The sequence below is a fragment of the Corythoichthys intestinalis genome, chromosome 13 (assembly GCF_030265065.1).
Source record: "Corythoichthys intestinalis isolate RoL2023-P3 chromosome 13, ASM3026506v1, whole genome shotgun sequence".
In the NCBI taxonomy this organism is placed as follows: Eukaryota; Metazoa; Chordata; class Actinopteri; order Syngnathiformes; family Syngnathidae; genus Corythoichthys; species Corythoichthys intestinalis.
The window spans coordinates 39,850,216-39,873,198 of record NC_080407.1 but is presented as its reverse complement, the minus strand read 5'-3'; the positions used below and the strand labels follow the sequence as shown (position 1 = coordinate 39,873,198).

The window sequence follows — 22,983 nt, the reverse complement described above, 5'->3', positions numbered from 1 at the left end:
GAGGAGAACGAGATGGACTGCTGCAATTCGACGAGAAAACTGGGCACCAAACGATCACCACAGATTATGTAGTTGTCATTTTATATCTGGTAAAATGCATTTAATGTATATTTAGAGGGTTTTGGGCTGACAATCACAATTAGGATCATTGCGAGGCTAATCGCCGACAACATACAGTTTCAAATTGAAGATGTTTATTTCTTCCGCCATCATTATGTTTTGAATAATAATTAGCTGGTTCCAAGTGAAAGAAGCTGGCCTCGTCTCCGGATCATCAGTTAAACAGGGGTGTCCAAACTTTTTGCAAAGGGGGCCAGATTTGGTGTTATGGTGTTATATAGCGCTTTTCCACCTTTCAATGGTAAAAATGGGGGAGGCTACCTTGGCTGATTTACAGTGGGGAGAACAAGTATTTGATACACTGTCAATGGGAAAACCCATTGGCAGTGTATCAAATACTTGTTCTCCCCACTGTACGTAGAACAATATATTTAAACAAATTTTAACAAGCCCTTCTGTGTGTCACATTTGCTTTATTTTTTTTTTATTCATAATTTCACTCGGGCTCTTGTGAAATACTGCTACTGTGAAATTAAACTAGCTTCAAGTCGCTATAATTTCTCGCTGCGTATCTTCCCTGTAATGTACATCTCAGCATGTCTTGTTTGGTAATATCGCGTCACATCAAACTCAAAAACAGCGACTGTGTCTTTGCAAATGAGGCAGACACAGTTGTTGCGCATTTTATTGAAGAAATAGTCCAATATCCACCTATCCTTGAAGCGTCGGCCATCGCAGTCAACTTTTTTTAAAAATTGATTGTCGCCATTTTAGAAAATTGGAAGTAAAGGGTCACACGGGGTAATGTTGCTTAGAGCAGGGGTCCCCAACCTATTCCACAAAGGCCCACTGTGGGTGCAGGATTTCATTCCTACCAAATAAGATGACGACACTTTTTCCCCAATCTGGTATTTTACAAGTGCAATCAGTTGATTGCAGTCAGGTGTGGCTTGTTTGAGCAGAATCCTCATTGGTTCAACTGTCTCTGCTGGATCGGCTGGAACAAAAACCAGGACCCACAGAGGGCCTTGTAGGACTGGGTTGGAGACCCCTGGCTTAGAGTGCTGCTCTTAAAGTTTTTCAAAGTTTCTTGAGAATAGGCTGAGTTTCTGTGGACAAGATAGTTGTAGATATCAGGGTAGCAGATGTCAGGCAGAGACTGCGAAGACAGCGGGTCGAAAAAAATCGATTTAGGCATCAAATATGGATCTAGCGAATGGATAGACTTAAGCTTTTCCACATAACGCCTTTTATGCAACGCATCCAATGAGTTTACAGCGTCTGAAAGCACCGGGGCCTCCATGAATTGCACTATACATTGCATGACAAATTGAAACCATTGAGGATACGGATAAACAATGACGGACAATATGGCGGCTGGATACAGCGACACGTCATTGTGTGACGTTGGTGAGTGGGGTCTATAGTTACCCTCTTCAACCAGTGTAGTGCCACCCCCCTGATCCCATACTCTTCAAGTTTATTGATCAAAGTGTCATGATCAATAGTGTCAAATGCTTTAAGTAGTGATGGGACGAAATGAGCCGAGGTTCCGAAGCTTGTGTCGAGTAATGGGAGGGGGGTTTCCACAAAGCTTGTAGCGAGGCGCGCTTCATTTCGGCAAAACCCGGAAATGATGACGTGGGAAGCCTCGCCGGCGGCCGGGCTGAATCTCGTGAGTGCTTCGGAAGTGATCCAACGTTTGGCGCACATTGCACAAACAGGACAGACTACGGTATAAATTGGTTGCAAAACGCAATGGCGATCGCCTGTTTTCTCACATTTTGTGGATTTCGGGCTCCTGTACTTGTTACATCTGTGCGCAACAGTGCAACCAGTGCAATCTTTTTTCGAGCCTTGTCCTTTGCTTGCGATGGAACCGGCGCGAAAAGAGCGATCCTCCCCTGTATGGGAACATTTTGATTTGATTGCTTTCAATAAGGTAAGGGAGAAAAACTACTTTAATATAAATGTGAGTGTGTGTGTGTACCTATCTGAACCAAACATCAACAGAATGAACAATCCATTAGTGTACTGGGAGGCACAAAAGAATACCTACCCAAATTTATATAAACTGCCACTCACATTTCTCTGCACCCCAGCTTCATCTGTGCCTTGTGAAAGAATATTTTCTAAAGCTGGTGAAATATTTTCCAAAAAAAAAGAAACTGTTTAAAGCCAGCCACTGTGGGAAAGCTATTATTTCTAAATAAAAATGAATAACAAATTACCCTTAGCACTTGTTGTATTTTGTTCACATACTAAATTACTAACACAAGCACATTCATATCTTTGTCTTAAGCAAATAGCCATTGAATTCTTAACAATGTTGACCTCTTGGGCTTCTAGACCACTTGATGGCGCCATAGGGTAAGTGAAGCACCATGAAGCTTTGCTACATGTGCAAACCAATTGGCTGCAAAGCTTCATTGCTTCATGAGGCTTCATTTGGCCATCACTAGCTTTAAGATCTAAGAATATTCCAACTGAGTGAAATTTGTGATCAATAGCATTACTGATCGCAAAAGATTCAATGACAGCTGGTGATGTTGAATTGTGTGCCCTAAATCCATCCTGACTGTCGAAAAGTAAGTTATATTTACGTATGAATTTATTTAATCTGTTGTTGAATAATTTTTTAAACAATTTTGGAAAATTGTGGAAGTAGAGAAACAAGCCTGTAAATAGTGAAGTGGTGTCTTATCTCCAGTCTTGTATAATGGCACTACTTTAGCTATTTTCATTTTGTTTGGAAATTTACCCGTTGAAAATGATAAGTTACAGATATATGCTAGTGGTTTTAAAATCCCTTCAATGACCTTTTTCACAACTGCCATGTCAATGTCATTTGAATCAGTGGATGTTTTACATTTCATGTATTTACAGTATCAATTACTGCTTTTTCCACCACTGCTGGAAGGAACATCGAACTGGGATTCCGTTCAATGAGGTTTTCATTCCACTCCTTGGATAAACATGCATCTGTAAGGTTTTTTTGTTTTTTTTTGCCAGATTTGGTCCAACATTTACAAAGAAATCATTGAAGCTGCTGACGAGGTCATCCATATTATCCTTCTGCACATCATTTTTCACCAAGTATTGAGGATAGCTCTGTTGCTTAGCACCATTTTTATGAATGCCATTCAATATGTCCCATATTCCTTTAAAGGGTATGAAAACACAAAGGGGGTGTGAGACATCAATAGAACCGTTATGTGCCAAGATAACAAATATTGATAAAGTTAACAAAAAAATCAATCACATTAATGAGCAATTATCGAAAATAGATCGAAAATGACGAACATTTCCGAAAGTGTTCCGGAAACAGCCGAATGGGGCGGAGACGTCATAACAAGGAAACAAAAGGTCGAGGCAGGTGCCATCGTTGTTTATCGACGAGAGAGTTGCGTTCGTGTTTTATCAAAAAAATCGCTAAAATGGTTCAAACCTGTCATGCTATGTGGTTTAGAAATAGCCATTTGTCGCAATGTAGTACCCATGAGTTGCCGAACGCGAGAAAAAGAGCTGGACTACGCAGACAATGAGTAAAGTTCGTCAGTGCTAAGAGGGCTAATTTTGCAATTTTACAGGGAAACGGGAACCTGACGAGCCAGAAGATGTGCCTACAACCTCAAAGAAAACAAAATTTATGCTACTTCCCAATCACTAAAGACCCACAAACTGCGAAGGAGTGAATTCGTGACCCGTATGTGAATAAATCGAGTGATTCGAGCATGTCTGTGGAACAGGAATATCAGCTTGTAGAGATCGCAAATCACGGCGATTTAAAACGTACATTTGAGACAACAACTCTACCAAAGTTCTGGATTAAAGTCATTTCGGAATATCCCGACATCGCTTGGAGCGCGCTGAAAACTTTGCTACAATTTCCAACATCGCTAGCTTGATGCTAGCTTCTCTCACTCTCCCATCTCGTCTCAACGAAACAAACTCAGCCCTCCCACTGATTCAGCGGGTGAGTTGTATTTTTTCCCTGCACTTAACACGACGGGGCTAAAAACAAATGCTATTTTATATTTGCTGTATTTTTCTGCCGCACATTGCCGGTGTTCTGACAAAGTTGGCATGCGCGTAACGTTAAAAAGGACCGCGAATGCAGCGATTCCTAAGTACACACTATAAACTTTCTTTAAAGAAAGGAATATTAACTTACGTTTGCCATGTTTGGCGCACACAACAACTGCACGTAGCCCTCTCACTTAACGACTTCGCCGTGTCGTTAAGCGTTAATTTACGGCATTTCCGTGTTGCACATGTATGTTTGTGATGTAAATAAGTTTTTTAGCACCATTGGATAACATTGAGAGTCCAACTGAATATAAAAGAGGGACACGGGTCCGTGAAAAAAAGACCCAAAATCACACCGGGGACCCCTGCTCTAATCCCATTCATATTTGTGTCGGTTGGCAGAGCGAAACCGAGGATAGCATATTAAATGATAATTACTCTATACATTACTTTATTTTGCGGTCACGGTGTATCAGCTTCACAAAAAGAAATGCAAAACATACCATTTGGTGTTTCCCACACGAACTGTTGTCGGGGTTTCATCAGTGTGATTGCTCCCCTCAATGATCCTTTCATTAGGCTTTCGTTTGGGCTCAAATTGATAACCCAGAACACCAAAGAAAGGTTCATAACTCTCCTCGTCACCATTAGAAGAATGTTCGTTACGTCGGATTCGTCGCTGCAATTAGAAACAAAATTGTCCGCCATCATCGCCGCCATTCAGTACTTAAGCACCGAGCCGGTTGTTTCCTTGTTTTGATGTCACGCCCACAATGTGCCAGATTTCCGGGATCTCGGGGGCAGGTCTTTTTAGCTTGAAATTGACCCAAATTTCTCTCATTTTCTTAGTGTTGCGATGTGTGTAATTACACCAAGTGACATGATATGAATCCAAAAGGCATTCGTTTATGGATAGATGATGGAATATTAGCATTTCCACAGTCTAGATCCTCAACTAACTTTTCCCCACTCGGTACTATTATAGAACTGTCATCATAATCATTATCATTTCCATCCATCCATTATCTTCCGCTTGTTCCGGGTTCGGGTCGCGGGGGCAGCAGCTTTAACAGGGAAGCTCAGACTTCCCTCTCCCCAGCCACTTCAACCAGCTCCTCCAGCGGGATCCCAAGGCGTTCCCAGGCCAGCCGAGAGACATAGCCTCTCCAGCGTGTCCTGGGTCGTCCCCGAGGCCTCCCGCCGGTGGGACATGCCCGGAACACCTCTCCAGGGAGGCGTCCGGGAGGCATCCGAACCAGATGCCCGAGCCACCTCAGCTGGCTCCTCTCTACGCGGAGGAGTAGCGGCTCGACGCCAAGTCCCTCCCGGATGACCGAGCTTATCACCCTATCTCTAAGGGAGAGCCCGGACACCCTGCGGAGGAAACTCATTTCAGCCGCTTGTATCCGGGATCTTGTTCTTTCAGTCACGACCCAAAGCTCGTGACCATAGGTGAGGGTAGGAACGTAGATCGACTGGTAAATCGAGAGCTTTGCCTTTCGCCTCAGCTCCTTCTTCACCACTACTGACCGGTGCAGAGTCCGCATTACTGAGGAAAATGAAAAAAAAAATACAATTCTTGTCATAAGAATCCGACTTTACTGTCAGTCCTTTTATCTTTTTCTTCATTTTTCTTTATTTGGCCCTCATACTCGGTCAATCACGAGTAGTAATAGAAATATATATATATATATATATATATATATACATTAGCCCCCACACAAAAAACTCATTTGTGAGCCAGTTTTTGTTTGTTTGTTTTTTTTCTAATTTTTGCAAATTTGGGGTCTGCAGTTTCAAATGTGAAAAGTGTAGTTTGAACAGGAGATTATGACATAAATGATGCCAATCGGCAAGAGAGCCAAGGGAAAGACGTTGATGGCCAGAAAAGGTAAAACAGAAAATGGCAAAGTCCAAACAGAAATGCAATCACAAAAATAAAGTGTACCACGAATAAGCAAGCATGCACGACAGGCAAAAGAGTCATTGGCCACTGCTTCTCACACCAACACACACGTGTCTCTTCATCGGATCCTTCCGAGCGAATCTTAGATCACAAACTGAGCAGGAAAAAGGTTTTTGCCAGTGTGGTTTCTTGTGTGTCTTTTTAAGTTTCGTTTATGAGAGAATCCTTGACCACAAACTGAGCAGGAAAAAGTTTTTTTTGCCAGTGTGGGTTCTTTTGTGACTTTGTAGGCATTGCTTTCAAGAGAATGCTTGACCACAAACTGAGCAGGAAAAAGGTTATTCGCCAGTGTGGGTTCTTGTGTGTCGTTTTAAGGTTCCCGCCTGAACAAAACCTTTTCCACAAACTGAGCAGAGAAAAGGTTTTTCGCCAGTGTGGGTTCTTTCATGACTTTGTAGGCGTTGCTTTTGAGAGAATCCTTGACCACAAACTGAGCAGGAAAAAGGTTTTTCACCAGTGTGGGTTCTTGTGTGTTCTTTCAAGGATTGCTTTAGAGCGAATCTTTGACAACAAACTGAGCATGGAAAAGGTTTTTCGCCAGTGTGGGTTCTTGCGTGGGATATCAAGTTACTGTTGTACCTGAATCTTTTCTCACAAATTGAGCAGGCAAAAGGTTTTTCGCCAGTGTGGATTCTTGTATGATTTTTTAGGTTTCCCACTGAAACAAAATCTTTTCCACAAACCGAGCAGGAAAAAGGCTTTTCACCAGTGTGGCTCCTCATATGCATCTGACAATTATACTTTTTAGCAAAGGTTTTCCCACACTGAGAGCATTTGCAGAGATTGTTGTCACCGTGAGATGTCTTATGACCATCATCAATGTAGGGTGAGTGTGACTGCTGCCGCTTGGAGGCTGCGGCCTCACTCACACCTTCATCTTCACTCTTCAAGGGATCACCAGTCAACCTGGTGATATGATCCTCCTCTTCCTCCTGTTTACCACATGGCAGCTCCTCCTCGTCCTTTTTGATTGGAAGTTGCTTTTGTTGACAGGGCTTTTGCTCCTCTTTGATTTGGGGGAGCTCAACATCCTCTTTTGCACCAGGAGATTCTGGCTCAGCACCAAGATATTTTCTGAAACCTGCAAGACACAAGAAAACCAATGATATATTTTATGGACCACCACTGTTTCATCGGCTAGTCTTTTCTTTGTGCAAAACTTGGAGAAGATGAGAACAGTGATTCCTCAAGACTTCGCGGTTTACGTAGCGCGGATTCAGTGCATTGCAGGGTTTAAAAATATATTAAAAAATAAATAAAAAATACAAAAATAAAAGTGAAAAAATACACATCAGTTCATTTTGGGACACAAGAGACATTGTTTCGCATAGAGATGCCACCGAAAATTTGGCGTCCAATGTTATAATTGTTGTCATAATTTTGTCCACGAATGATCAACGAAGTGATAAGAACAATCATCCAATCTCATCTACGTCCCATCTACGTTGTGCAGAATCCATTTTTGAAGATTCCGTTGGTTCCTCTGACTTCATTTCGCAGTTTGAACTTCGTCAACACTTTGCTAACTTTGACCGCAACTGATGAGGTTTTTTTCTAAACCGGTTTTATTGGTTAAGAATTGGCTGCAGGAATTCCGGACCAGGACCCTGATCAATACTATAAAAGAAAAACTAGACAAACACTTCAAGCACTGTCAAATTATCCAAAAATTTAAATTGTTGTATAATGGTCTGATCACAATGTAATGACATTTACTGACAACTTTTGACGCTGTTCTTGGAGAATTGGTTTATATACAATCACCAGCCACTTTATTAGGTACACCATGCTAGTAACAGGTTGGACCCCCTTCTGCCTTCAGAGCTACCTCAATTTTTCATGGCCTAGATTCAACAAGGTGCTGGAAGCATTCCTCAGAGAGTTTGGTCCATATTGACATGATGGCATCACACAGTTGGTGATTTGAGTGACTTTGAACGTGGCATGGTTGTTGGTGCCAGAAGGGCTGGTCTGAGTATTTCAGAAACTGCTGATCTACTGGGATTTTCAGGCACAGCCATCTCTAGGGTTTACAGAGAATGGTCCGAAAAAGGAAAAATATCCAGAGAGCGGCAGTTCTGTGGGCGGAAATGCCTTGTTGATGCCAGAGGTCAGAGGAGAATGGCCAGACTGGTTCGAGCCGATAGAAAGGCAACGCTGACTCAAATAACCACCCGTTACAACCAAGGTAGGCAGAAGAACGCACAGTAAGTCAAACTTTGAGGCAGATGGGCTACAGCAGCAGAAGACCACGCCGGGTGCCACTCCTTTCAGCTAAGAACAGGAAACTGAGGCTACAATTTGCACAAGCTCATCGAAATTGGACAATAGAAGATTGGAAAAACGTTGCCTGGTCTGATGAGTCTCGATTTCTGCTGCGACATTCGGTGGTATGGTAGGGTCAGAATTTGGCGTCAACAACATGAAAGCATGGATCCATCCTGCCTTGTATCAACGGTTCAGGCTGGTGGTGGTGGTGTAATGGTGTGGGGAATATTTTCTTGGCACTCTTATGGCCCCTTGGTACCAATTGAGCATCGTTGGAATGCCACAGCCTATACCTGAGTATTGTCGCTGACCATGTCCATCCCTTTATGACCACAATGTACCCAACTTCTGATGGCTACTTTCAGCAGGATAATGTGCCATGTCATAAAGCTGGAATAATCTCAGACTGGTTTCTTCAACATGACAATGAGTTCACTGTACTCAAATGGCCTCCACAGTCACCAGATCTGGTGAGGTTTCTCATTTTTCTCCCAATTTGACTCTGGAGTTTTTCCCAGGACATGAACTGTATCTATTCATCTTTGTTGCTTCATTTCTAATTGTGTATCATATTGCCTCTGTAAAGCCCTTTGAGGCATCTGTTGTGATTGAGGGCTATACAAATAAAATTGAATTGAATTGAATTAAATGCTCCCATTTGTAAAACGAGGCGCAGAAATTTTGCATCTGTATTGTTCGCCTCCATTGCTTACAAAACATTGCGGTATAGGAACATGTGCCAGTTACCGGTTTGAACGTGGTATGAAAACGACACAGTTTCAAAATCACTAAAATTTTCCGTCATACCGTTCTTCCGGTATTAACTATTCTTTGTACCCCAAAAATGCAGGTAGAAATCCCTCGCAGCTGCAAGTATGGCTTACCCCCTTCCAGTTGTTACTCAGTGTGTCAGCTGTGCTGCACGATGGCTGCAGGCGGTGAAACAACTTTTTGCTAGTTGCTGGTATGGGTTTGGTTAGGTTTGCAGCTTTTATCTCGCGAGAGAAGGCTTGGTAGCTCTACGATCGAATGCTTCAAATGTGTCAGTTATCGTTTAGTTTCTTTCACACCCATCTGTGGCAACTCATTCAAGCGAGAGGCTGTAGTCAGTCACTATATAAAGCTTTGAATAAAGACAAGATTTTTTCTTTGTTATTCATTTTTAAAAATAATTAATGAATTAATTAACGAATAGGGTTGGGAACCTCTTGGTACCTGATTAAACGATACGATTGACGATGCAAAGCTCACGATAACGATGATCTCACGATATGGCGATACAACGATTATTGATACATTGGTCGGGAAATCACTCTACAAAACAACTAATAAACATTAAAAACAAGCGCTTCTCACCCTTCTGCTGTGAGTTTATCGCTGGTAGACGTCGGATCCATTTAAACCCTTTAACACCGAACGTGTCGGCAGCAACGCGTTTACGCATATCATCTTTGAAGCTTCGTCACACTGTAATTACATCACCCACGTGCCGCTGGTTGGTCTCGTTTGAAAGTGCGGAAGTTGATGTCCACACCAGTTTTTATTTGAAGTCAATCAGCCAAGAAAAACCGGAGATAATGTCATTTGAGTTTTATAGTTTTATTGCACTCATAAATACGCATTAAAATGCTGCATGGACCATGTATCCATCTCCATATTTCCATCATTTCTTGTCCTTTTTCAAAAGCGAAAGCAGCACAAAAGACTACTAATCCCAAGAGTCGTTGTGATGTCAGGAAGGACGAACCGAATGTGATCATTTTTAATAAATTTCCGAGCGAGGCGCCAACTATTGAAAGGGAGGCATGCGAAGCAAGCAGCGGCCGGTGTCGTGCCGAAAAATGCACAACATCGGTTGGTTTGAGCGAGCGACTTTGAAACGTGCAGAATGAATCTAAAACTACATTTAGCACGAGCTAATTAATTATTTCATTAACTCAAGGAAGAAAATGAGTCGTTGTTTTCCTCTGATGAATCGGCGTCTCGGCGAGTAGAAGTGACAGTAGAGCGCAAACGGCGAAAGAGTAGGCTGTGTGATGTTGTGTGTGACGCAGCTCCGTGACATGTTCAAGAAGAAGCTTTATTGAGTGCGCAAAAAAAACTTTATTGGGTCGCCTGCCAGGAAATTTTGAATTGAACTACTTGTCAATATTTTTGAAAATAATTTTTTTCAATGTTATATATATTTTTTCTTCACTATAATCTTTTCAATTTTTATGTAGATGTGTGTGCGAGAAGCTTGATTGCATGTACGTATATACTTTTGATAAGGTGATGGGTACAACACCTAACCTCACAAAGAGATATCTTCCAAACCCTTTTTGTGTTAGATGATATATATAATTTTTTTTCTCACTATTTTGCACACTATATAGACTGTTTTGACCATAGTATGTGTAAAGGCCAAAAACGCCTATGACCATACCAGCTGTTTGTGTTGAATTATCAAACATAAAACGATTCAATCTTATTTTTTTATATTGAATGTTTATCCTAACAAGTTGAATAAATATTAACAAGCTTCAAAACAGTTGGTCGAGCATGTTTGGTTGTCAATGGGACTTCAACATTACAAATTTAGAAAAAAGATTTTGAGATTTTTTTGTCTTTTTGGGTCTAAACTGTGGATTATAATTGGTCAGTGAAGAAAACAACAGTTTAGACATGAAGTTCAAGGTGTCCTGAAAAAAGGGAGCCAATTTGGCCATTGTAAACAATTTTTTCTTTGAAATATAAAGGCAACATCAAATGCATGCAAATTCGGCCAAAATAGGCTTAGGTGTTAAAGGGTTAACGAATGTTTATTCGCTGGCATCCCTCCCACTACAAACGGATCAGTTGTCAATGGCCGTCAATGGCAACTAATGAGTTTAATTTGGGGGCATTTTAGGTCATTTGTTTTTCATTTTGGAGCATTTCTGACTCACTTCCTGTTGCCACCAGCAATGTTCAAACCTTACCACAATGCAATGTCCGCCATCAAAGCAGACATTGGAGTTCCCTTCAACCTTGTACATTCAATTTCTTTCCAACATGTATTGTGTGTTGGGGAAAATAAACAAATTAGAGGTTTAAGCTGGGCTGCCGAGAAATAATCTTGTAAATTTGTAAGTCCCATTCCACCTTTCTAAATTGCATTGTTTTAAATTTGATTTTAGCCTGTTTTCCTTTCCACAGATATCTCGAAATTAACCTCTCCCATTCCAAAAAGTGTTTCAATGGTATTTTAACATTGGAAGAGGTAGAGCAGTCATGGAAGTATGTTCATCTTAATTGATTCTATCTTTGAACTCAGACTCAAGTAGAGTATGAGGTTCCATCTTTGCAGATCTGTTTAAGGGATTATAGTTAAGTTTGAATAAATTTGTCATGTCTTTTGGAATCTGAACACCCAGGTACTTAATTGAACCCGCCTCCCAGTTTCAGTCATACATTATTTTAACCTGTGGTGGAGGATCATAGTTAAATGTCAGGGCTTGTGTTTTATGTATGTTCATTTTATATCCCAATAGCCTGCCATATTCCTCTAACATAGTCATTAATTTAGGTAACTTCTATCGGGCCTATTAATAATGTTAACGGATTTATTGGGATGACATCCATCCATCCCTCCATCCATCCCTCCCTCCGCTTAGTAGTCGACACACAAATACTGAGAGTCTCATGGTGCGGTCGAACAATAAACACAAGTTTCAATGAATGAGTCACACACATTTCACAATCCGACTCCCTTATATACCTTACATTTTACAATCTAGTGGGCGTTAACGTTAATCATTCAAACTAGTGATGCACGATAATACATTTTTCAAACGATAACCGATAATTTCCTCCTCATTCCAACCGATAACTGATAATGTCAAGATGATAATTCTATTAAAAGATTTATGTAAAATTTTAAAGTATACACAAAATAAAATATTACTGTGCAAAAATATAATTTATTGCTCAACATAAAATATGAACAAGTATTCAATTCCAACATCTAAATAATGACAGATTGTCTGACATTGTGTAATGGTAAACTTTTGGCAACAATTACTTACAGAGTAAATACCTAAGTTGCACAAAAATGCCTTTAAAAGTAAGCCATTGCTAACATATATAACATTAATACACTGCAAAACACACCTCCTTAAAACTACTCAGTTTTAAGTGTAAATCTATTGGAAATAAGTGAAATTATCTGCCAGCGCTTCAAGTGTATTTCTCTCAGATTTCTTGGAAGAAAAATAGCTAGCTGAAAATAATCTTAACAGCCTTATTTTAAGCAATACATTATTATACTTAATCCTAAAAAAAAAAAAAAAAACTTGTCAGAAGAAAAGATTTTGAATAATGTGGCTACAGAATAATATTGTTATTTTATTACAACAGGAATGTGCATATTTAAATTGATAAGTGTTAATAAGTGCCAATAAGTTTTGATTATCTACTGTGACTGTAATTGAGCAGACAAATAAGTTAAATTAATTTGAAAAGTGATTGCTAATGTTATATGCTTTGTTGCACACTGTGAAAATAATTAACTCAAAAGAGCGAGATGTCATGTACCCATTCTGCAGCGTTTTGTTTACATTTGCGGCACTCACAACATTTGCTTTACAGCAGCTAAACTGATAGACGGCAGTACTATTTGGATGGAGTTGGATCTCGCATCTCCGTGCGTGTTGTTTTGTGCCTGAGTTTTGTTAAGCCGAAAATAAAGGCAGCGTTACAAAGTCATCTGGCCGCTCGTCATTTTACATACTGAATGCATTATTGGCTGGCTGACTTCGTTTTCTCCAAGTTTAAATGATCATCTAACCACTGTGCCGTCAATGATAAGCTTGCTTACTGGACATAACTTTTCCAATGTGATTGGCATGTTTTTCATGAAGAATGGTGGTCGTATAAACTGCATTATTTTTTTATCCAGTGCTTTGGCTCTCGGGTCATTTCGGTAAAAAGAAATCGTGTCTCGGCGGCGGCTACGCTCATACTGGATAAGCCGCCTGCACCAGACGGTTCGCCGCGGCGTATTCGGGGCCTGGCTCTGCTCGCACGCCGTACGGGAACGCTCGAGAAACCGGGGTGTTCGCCGGAGGTCCTGAAGCCGGGGAACCGGGCTCTGCCCGCCCCGCCAATGGCGAGGCGGCGGCGGCCTGCCGGACCGGCCAAAGCGGCGGGCTCCGTCGAAGGACGGCTACTTGCAGACTATCGGTCTCCAGTCGTTCCGGTGTTTAGCCTTAGATGCGAGTTTACCACCCGCCTTGGGCTGCTTTCCCAAACAACACAACTCTGTATTGTCACAAGCCCTGTAGTTTAGCTTGTGTTTACAATGGCTTTAGCATTCCCGCTAGCAACAGTCTCGTATTCGTTCCAAAAATCTTTGTGATGCAGTTTTAAATGGATGCTGGGTTAGTGGTTTTGAATGAGGACGCTTTCTTTCGGCCTCGTGGAACTTCTGCGGTACATGTTTCGCAGATGGCGAGCGTTGTTTTTTTAGTAACAGCTGCCATAATATTCAACTATTTCTTGTCGTGCAACTCTGCCTCCTCAACCCCTCCTCCCTCAGGGGCTTCAGAGAGGGGAGGGGTTGAGGAGGCGGCGTGCTGAATTCTTCGGTTAAATCAAGTATATAATTATCGGATTGCATTATCGGTTGAATTTTTTTATTATCTGTGTGACGTCATAATTGCCATTATCGGCCGATAATAATCGGTGACCGATATTATCGTGTATCTTTAATTCAAACCATTGGTCAACAGTTATGTGGGTCGTCTGTGACTTCCCCTTATTGGATTATCAAAGAGTTGAGTAGACTAAGGGGAATCATGTTACACCTTTGTGTTCTTCAAAGGACTAAGATAACTTTGCTTACTTTTATGACACCAAATGGCATATGTTAAAACTAACCAGAATGTGAATGCATGACTGCCTTTACTAAGAATAAAAGGCTACATAATTGCACGCAAGTAAACATATGACTACATAACACTCAGAAAAATTATTTGCGCTCGACAGGGAGTGGGAAGAAGAAAAACTAATTTAATCCCACCCCTGATCTCATCGTCCAGCGTCTTATTTTTTTGGGATACTCTTGTCCTTTGATTTTAAATCTACACAATGAAGATGCAGGAAAGAAAGAAAAAAGAAGACAAAAACAACTAAACCAATAGACAACCAACTAGACCAACAGAGTTGGCTCCTGAATAATAATTCTCAATATACACTCACCAGCCACTTTATTAGGTACACCATGCTAGTAACTGGTTGGACCCCCTTTTGCCTTCAGAACTGCTTCAATTCGTCGTGGCATAGATTCAACAAGGTCCTGGAAGCATTCCTCAGAGAGTTTGGTCCATATTGACATGATGGCATCACACAGTTGGTGCAGATTTGTCAGCTGCACATCCATGATGCGAATCTCCCGTTCCACCACATCCCAAGGATGCTCTATTGGATTCAGATTCAATTCAATTCAATCACTCCCATTGGCTGGCTCACACGCATCACCGCTAAAGTTATTGTTTGTTGCCCACCTCCGCTCTGCAAACCTGCAGGCAAAAATGATTTTTGTTGTTGCAACATGTATTAGTCCGGACAGCTTGAGGTCCGGTCCAGACAGCTTGGGGGTCCGGAACCGTACCGAGGTCCGCGGTTCCGTGACCTCAGGGCTACACAATGACAAAGACTGCAACAAATTCATGTTGGACGGCGGTTTGGAATAACGTCAGTCTGGTGGAACGTGGACCGCAGACAGTGTCAGCCTCTGAGTATCAGTTGTGTGAGAGGAAACAATGAAGTGCATGATGATGACAATGGCTTCCCTGTGAATTATCTCAAGAAGCCTCAATACATACGGCAGAGATGAAGACGTTGGCATCATCCGAGAAGGGCCACCTGATTACTACAGATGGGTAGTCCTTACTCCTGCTAACTATGAAATTACAAAGTGTGGCCCTATTTAAAAAAAAAACCTTCCCCGTCTCCAAAATTGCCTAATTATCTCCCCTTTGTTAATTGTAATAAATTTTCTGTTGCAAAACGTGACTTGAAGTGTTTATTATTTAATATGTACAAGTAACGGTGTCTTGTTTTTAAAATGAGAAACTGATTTTTAGCTCACATGATTTCAAATACTTTTAGGGTGTCAAAAATGCCCTCCTACTCAGAATTTTTTTCCCCAAAGTTTCCAATGATGAATGAGACATGCATGTTGACATTTTTTAAATATGGTCGAAATGGGGGTCTCAGAACGGAATTTCAAGCCACCTGAGTGTTTTCTGCCATGTGCTCGTCTTTCATACAATCATGGTGCACATGCTTGTTTTGCAGACGATCTCGATACAGGTTATTCCGTTTCATAAGTTTACACGTAGATGTGTTGCACCTTAAACTCGCGCTGATGTGCCGATGTCAAAATGAGCCAGTGACAATTCGTAAAACAACAAGGATTGGACACACTATCGCATAAAGACAAAACAGATTGAATGAATGCCACCAAATTACAGTTCTGGCTTCTTCTTCAGACACAGTCCGGCACTCCATCAAACTGAGTAATGTGATACTCACAGAACAGGGAGTGTGATGTGAAGTCGTCACTCTCTGATGGTTGAGCGATGAGGTTGTCTGCTTGGAATCCTTTTGAACTGTCGCCACTCAGAAGCTCTGCCCTTCTGCTGGCTTCACTCGGACCTCCATCTTCACCCTTCAAGGGTTCATCAGTCCACTTGGGGATGTCCACCACCTCAACTTTAACATATGGAGGGTCCTCCTCCTCCTTTTTGAGGGGATCAGGTTGCTGCTGCTCCTCAATGTGGGGGTTCTGCAGTCTAATGAAGTACTCCTCCTGCTCCTCTTTAATGTGGACAAATTCTTCCTCCTCCTTCTTGATGTATGGCGATTCTTCCTCCAGGCGAGCAGACTCCAGGCGTTCAGGAGGATGCACGTGACTGACATCTGCAAGACCAAGACCATAATCACACATGGGCCAAATTTTACTTCTTCATTACCCATAATCTCTCCCCCCAAAAATGTACTGCTTCAGAAGTAAACCTCTGTAATGATTTTGTATTTATTCATATCTTGTTGTCATCCACTACGACCCAATGTAATAAAGCCGTCCTGACTAGTTGAAGTTCTTGACATAGTCGATGAAGTAAATGTGTCAACGAGCACAATATCTCGTCGACGGTTAAAGGCCAGTTAAAAAAAAAAAAAAAAAATACATGCAGGGAAAGTTGAGAATGTCAGATGCTCAGGATGTAATTGGGGAAAGCCGCAAAAAGTCAAAAAAGCAGACCACAGTGGCCAAAACATTGACTTAATTCAACGGATTAAAGGAGGGTGTCACTGTCGTGTGCAGTCTCTCGTAAATCCAGATTAGGGATAGGCGATATGGCCTTAAGTAAAAGAGAACTACGAGAATGAAGTTGTACTATTGCTACGAGGAAAAAAGTCATTATTACGTAGGAGCAATGGAGCAGTAAACTGCTACACGCTTTACCTTAGCTGGGAGCAATGACGAAGCATTAGATTATACATCTTTCTTTTGATCATCATCTGATGTAGATGAGTCAAAATAGTAAGCATTTCCTTATTTGTAAAACCAATTCTAAAACACATGATGCCTTCATTATTGTTTATTTTAACTAGGGCTGCAGCTATCGAATATTTTAGTAATTGAGTATTCGACTGAAAATTCTATCGATTAATCGAGTAATCGGATAGAACATATATTTTTTTTTAGGTAAAGAGCAATTATAAACAAGAAAAAACAAGACATTTCACCAAATATTGAACCATTTTCAGACAATGTCTTTATTTTCGATTTACATTGATGAAAACAGCTAACAATTGCATCTTACATGCGACTAGAAAAAAAGACAACAACAACAAAAAAACAAATTCACGACTTTCACTCAAAAAGCTTCTAGATCTTATAAAAAGAAATCTTATTTCCTATCTAAAAATGTTATTATGCCTGTGAAGGGGAATATTGGAATGTGTTGTTTTCAACCCATCAAGCTGACTTCGCAAAATAGTGTACCTTAATGTATCGCAAAGGGAATGTGTTGTTCTTAACCTTAAGGGCAGCCTGACCACTAAGTCAAAGGCCCCGAGGGACCACTAAGTCAAAAGCCCCGAGGTACCACTAAGTCAAACGAAGGAGTAAGGATCCCCAGGTACGGCCTGACCACTAAATCAAAAGAAGGGAGTAAGGATTCCCAAAAGGCTAACGGCCATACGACACTTCTAAGGGAGGCCAATTATTCTCGCCGTGTGTGAAACTCGAACGGGAGGGGAAGTTACGAGGCGCGAAACTTGTTATAAAGAAGCGACGGGGGCAGGTAGGGTTAGAGTCTACTGAGAGTTCACGCGCGCGGACGTCCAGTTTTGGTGTTTCCTTGCTCGCTTTACCGAGGACGCCCCGGCTCTCCGTCCTTCCAGCACACGGTAATGAGATTTATGTTATTGCATGTAATCTATGAGCTGAAACACAATTGTTGCTTGCTTGCTTGTACACTTTATACTGTGGGTTAAATAAAATGTGCCGCTTGTTTAACGCAGTGGAGTGTTATTGTTTGCTGTCCATGTAAGTCGCCGACGATCCGCGATCCTGAGTTTAATAATAAGTCATAGCAATTGATTATAAGTTGTGACTATTATATTATTTGATACTGTAATTGATTATAAGCAGTGTCTACTCAAAGAATACTTGTCTGATTGGATATAACAGACAAGTTAACCCATTGTAGCCTGGTGATTGTGTATAAGCCTCGCTACTATTCATTTTCATTGATACTGTGATTGATCATAAGCAGTATCAGAATTGTTTTAAAACAATTTTGGCGTCACGGACAGGATTAATAGTATTGATAAATTGATTAGTATTGATTGAAATTGGTCATTGTAATTAAGTAATACTGAGAATTTGTTGTTTGGTAAATTGACTTGAGTAATACTGGGATTGTGTTGTTTTGGGATTTACGTATTACTCGATAAATTGAGTGAACATTCCGGTATATTTTTGGTTTAGCGTTATCAGTAGCGCGGGAAGTGTCGTCGGCGCGCGGGTTCGCGGCCCAGCCAAGCCAGAGAGGTGGGAGTGAATAGCGGGGCGACGCTGAACGACTATAAGACGTTCATGGTGACACTGAACGCTGTCGAACGCGTGAAACGGTATAGCGCGGGGACCGGAAGGGACCGGAAATTTCAAAGTAATACTGAGTGAGACGTAACAGAATAGCGATGTTTCAGAAATTGCGGAATTAATAAACATTGTCTATTAAGCAAAAGTGTGCCTGTTGCTTACTCACTGCGAACCTGGAAAATTTCAAAACAATTTTGGAGTTGTCGGACAGGATTTCCGGAGAACTGCGACTTGGACATGGCTTGTTGTTTGAGTAAAACTTTGGATGAACCCGAAGGGGGTTCTGCTGACTGCGTCTCGGGAGTGCCGGGGTGGGACAGTCGTGAGTATAGAGAAATTGGGAATTCTGCTGACTGCGTCTCGGGAGTGCCGGGGTGGGACAGTCATGAGTATAGAGAAATTGGGAAATTGTTAACGCGGAATGGGGGACGCCCTGGTCCGTGGGTTAACATGACAACAGGGGCCAGCCCGACGTCAGTCAAAGATTTACTGACTCAGGTTGTGGTCCGAAAAAGAGCGCCTTTAGGGGGTGTACGAGAAATGAGGTGGATTTGTGTTGACAGTTAGTTCGTCATTGAACTCAAATTGTATGTTTTTATGTTTGGTCTGGTGTGAGCCACTGGTAGAATGTATGGTGATTTTGATTTGTATTTGAAATTGTGCTGTCCTGTATGATAAGTCATTGGGGATGGTTGTTGTTGTATGTGAGGCTGCGTTGCGTCATGATTCTTTTTTGCGAGGCTCATGTGTAATAGTTGAACGTTTATTGTGTGTGTATAATTGTAGTTATTGTTGCGTGACTGATTATGATTTTTTGCGTGGGATCGTGTGTGAATAGCTGACCGTTTACTGCGCAAAATGGGAAGAAGGGAACGTTTTTCAACATGAGGAGTGCGGCCCTTCGGTGGCCCCTATTTGCAACATGGGGTCCTCGACGGCATTCGCTGGGTTTTTGCCCAAATTGATTATAAGGGGAGGTTGTAATTGCAGCTGGGAATATTCCAGCCTTTTCCTTATATTATTTAGGATAAAATTGAGAAACAAATTGGGAAAACAGGTAAAACAAAAATGATTTTGAAATGGAATTTCATTAGAGATAAGAATAGATTATTGAGCTCAAGTGAAACTTATAGAATGTTAAGGATAATTAATTTAATTGTCAACGAGTTCATGGATTAAACTGTGTTTAGACATTTGATTAACTGATTAATCGAATATGACTGAGGGTGGGGACAGCTGCATGCCAGCATCTGCCTGATCAACAGATGACGGTATTCCAGTTCCCGCCCAGAAGTTCAAAACAACAAGGATTATTGATAGTGTTGACAAATTATGTTAATGGGAACAGTGATAAAGTGATTATTCACCTTGATGCGGCTGTAACAGTTGAGGTGTGGTATTGGCAACTTAAGGGTTAATAATGTACACTTACTGTCATGAGTTGCTTTATTGGTAACTTGAACACTGTCATGAGTTGCTTTATTGACAACTTGAATTTGACTGTGATGAGTTGCTTTATTGATAATTTGAATTTGAAATTTTTTTTTTAAGGAATTTTGAAGATACGAAATATTGTCTAGGCTTACGGCTTTTGGATCGCATGCTGATGGAATTTGGCTGTCTTTGTTCGGCTGTGATGTCAGTGGCTAATAGACAATTCTAGATTTTGTCGTCACGTGGAATAGTGGCCAATTTTGTAATGAGTAATCCCACAACTCATCGCATAGGAACTGCGCAGGAAGCCAGTATCATTAAATGGAAATGGTATTTATCGGAGCGGGTAAAACCAGGTTTGAAGGGAGTGTCTATGTTGCACGAACAGATTGCGGAAGTGACTGAGGAAGATGAATTGCCCTTCGAAGTAAAACCACTAACAGAATCACCTGTTAAACTAGGGCAAAAATGGGACGAATTGAGCAGAGAAGACAAAATGAACGCATGGTTCACTGACGGCTCTTGTCAGTATTCAGGGGGAAAGCGAAAGTGGAAAGCCGGGGCCTTTAATCCCCAAGCTGGGCAATTGCTAGAGGAAGTGGGAGAAGGGAAAAGTAGTCAATGGGCGGAGTTAAAGGCAGCACATATGGTCATCATGCAGAGTGGGCCCATGGGCGTGCACGTGTACTCCGATTCTTGGTCGGTAGTACAGGGGTTACTCACCTGGATGCCAACGTGGCATGCGACCAAGTGGAAAATTCATAACAAGGAAGTGTGGGGAAAAGAGTTGTGGGAGCAGATATGGGAAAAAACGCACGAAGTACCCGTTACTATCTTGCATGTAGACGCGCACACGAATCGGACAGATGCTGAGGCATTACACAATCAAACTGTTGATCAAATGGTAAAAGTAATGGCAATTGAAAGGGAGTCAAGTCCCGGGTTAGCTAGATGGGCCCATGTCAAAGCAGGACATTGGGGAATTCAGGGGACTCTGCAGTGGGCACGTCAGAGGGGGATTGACTTGAAACTTGATGATATCAAAACGGCAAAATTTATAATGTATGTAATTACAGTAAATTACAAAAGACGGAAGTGAACAATTTGGAGAGAGAAGTGAATATTCGCGCTTCGCCAAGTGGAAATAATTATAACGATTTTGACTTTACGATGTTAGAAAGAAGGTGCTTTTTGTGCAATCAAAGGGTACATTTAGCCAGGGAATGTGAGTGGAAGACATACAGGACAACTTATAAAATTGCAGAAACTGCCGAGTACCTGTTCGAGCTACTCCGGGTTTACCTAGATCTGGATTGTCACTTAAAGGGGTAACTTTACTTGCTGGGGGTTCTGATTATCAAGGCGAATTGGGGATTGTAATATACAATTTGACTTCAGAACCGTTTATTGTGAAATCTGACGGAAAAAATTGATACAAAAATGTGTCTGGTCCGAAGCGTTTGAAATCTCTTCTGCTTCTTCCAGCCTGACAATTGATAATGTGATGTGGAGGCGGTTTATTGGGACATCTACTGGGAGATCGCTACGGCTCTGCATGGTGGAGGACGCTCGGGGAGTCCGGTGTCCAAGGAAGGTCGTCCCTGCTCCTCTGGACCCCCCCCCCCCCCGCACCCCCGGAGTCAACAATACAGGAAGGGTTCGCAGGGCTCCCATGGTGGCTGCAGGATGCCTCATCACGGTCACGTCTGAAACACCTGTCGGTCGGTCTGTGGCATCTCGACAACAAAACGTGTCACATGACCGAGGTCACGTCTGACCTATGGATCTCGAACAGCACGGAAGTTCGAGGGATCGGATGAATTGCCCCTGTTCCTTTGGATCCCCCTTCTCGTCCCTTTGCCCCCTTGTTTGCCCCCTTTGTCCCCAGATTGAAGAAAACGCACACGGAGATTCACTGGATCGTCTTGTTTCCCCCTTTCCCCACATGTGCCGCACGGAAACAGCGTGCATGGTACGACACCCTTCTGGGTGGAACCGGAACCGTGTTAAGCATCTCTAACACGATTGATGGAGAAGTCACCAGAACTATGTTGTCCAACACCGGAAGTGACATTGCGCACGGTCTCTCGACCGTAGGGCTTTGGATGCCCACATCTATCGCGCCTCATGAAGAAGCGGCGTCTTTATTCTTAGCACAATTGTCATGGGATAAAGGGATGTGGGATGCAACACAAGAAGTATTAACACCTATAATTGATACATGTACACCTCTGACACAATCAGTGATAACTACGAAAATGCACTGGAAAGTTGTATTCCCTGTTTTTCCATCGTGTGCTCGGAGGAAGAGAGAGTGGTATGACACGTTGTTAGGGGGAACGGGAACGTTATTGGGAGTATCCAATACCATTGATAATGAGGTAACGCGATATAAATTAGCTGGAACCGGACAGGGAACTCATGATGCCCTACTAAAAGTAGGAATGTGGCTTCCTAATTCAATAGTGGGACAAAAAGAAAATGCTAAATTATGGCAGGACGTATTTAAATGGGAACTGAATATATGGAACGCCACTAGCAGTGTTTTAACCAACGTGACTAAACAGCTAAACTGGACCACATGTAGCATATAATACCTACATGCACAGGCGCAGAAGGAACGTTTTATACGAACAATGACTACGGGAAATTATCAGGAGTGGCGTACGAGTTGGAATATATCTTCGGAGTTATGGCTACAGTTACATTCGGAATATACGATTTGTAATACGACCGAATGCAGGGGATATTGGACACAATACACCGTAACCTCAAACGTTACCGTATGTAAATTCCAGGTATTACCCGTAATAACTGAACTAGACTATTGGTTTTTGCATGTGGAAGGTGAATGGTTTAATTCGGGAACGAACCAAACTTTTAATACCGATCTTTGCGAAAACACAGATAAAGGACTAGCTTGTAAATTGCATCATGAATTTGTTAATCCTTGCTTGACAAAAGTAGACTTCGCCTTATGCGATTGGTCAAGGGAACCTAGTAGGGACATTTTGTGGCAGGTGGGACCACATACCCTTTGTGTGGCCACTGCCCAAAATCACTCCATGTTGCCAACGGTTCCATTTGT

At 41.8% G+C, this 22,983-nt stretch overlaps 1 protein-coding gene across 3 annotated transcripts in view; it reads right to left on the bottom strand.

Moving 5' to 3' along the window:
* Positions 1-498: 498 nt before the first annotated feature.
* Positions 499-22,983, bottom strand: part of LOC130928464 (zinc finger protein 664-like) — a 33,334-nt gene continuing 10,849 nt past the window's right edge. The window contains exons 2-5 of one of the 3 annotated variants that reach the window (XR_009066688.1): positions 15,881-16,267; positions 14,848-14,982; positions 14,543-14,761; positions 7,016-7,136 (exon numbers count right to left, since the gene is read on the bottom strand). Coding sequence is in view for 2 of the 3 variants with exons in the window: in XM_057855077.1 (XP_057711060.1) it covers positions 6,334-7,136; positions 15,881-16,267 (1,190 nt within the window). In the remaining variant the exon portion in view is untranslated. Of the gene's footprint in view, positions 7,137-14,542; positions 14,762-14,847; positions 14,983-15,035; positions 15,078-15,880; positions 16,268-22,983 lie in introns of those variants that run through there. The other 2 variants (XM_057855077.1, XM_057855078.1) reach the window with 2 other exon arrangements.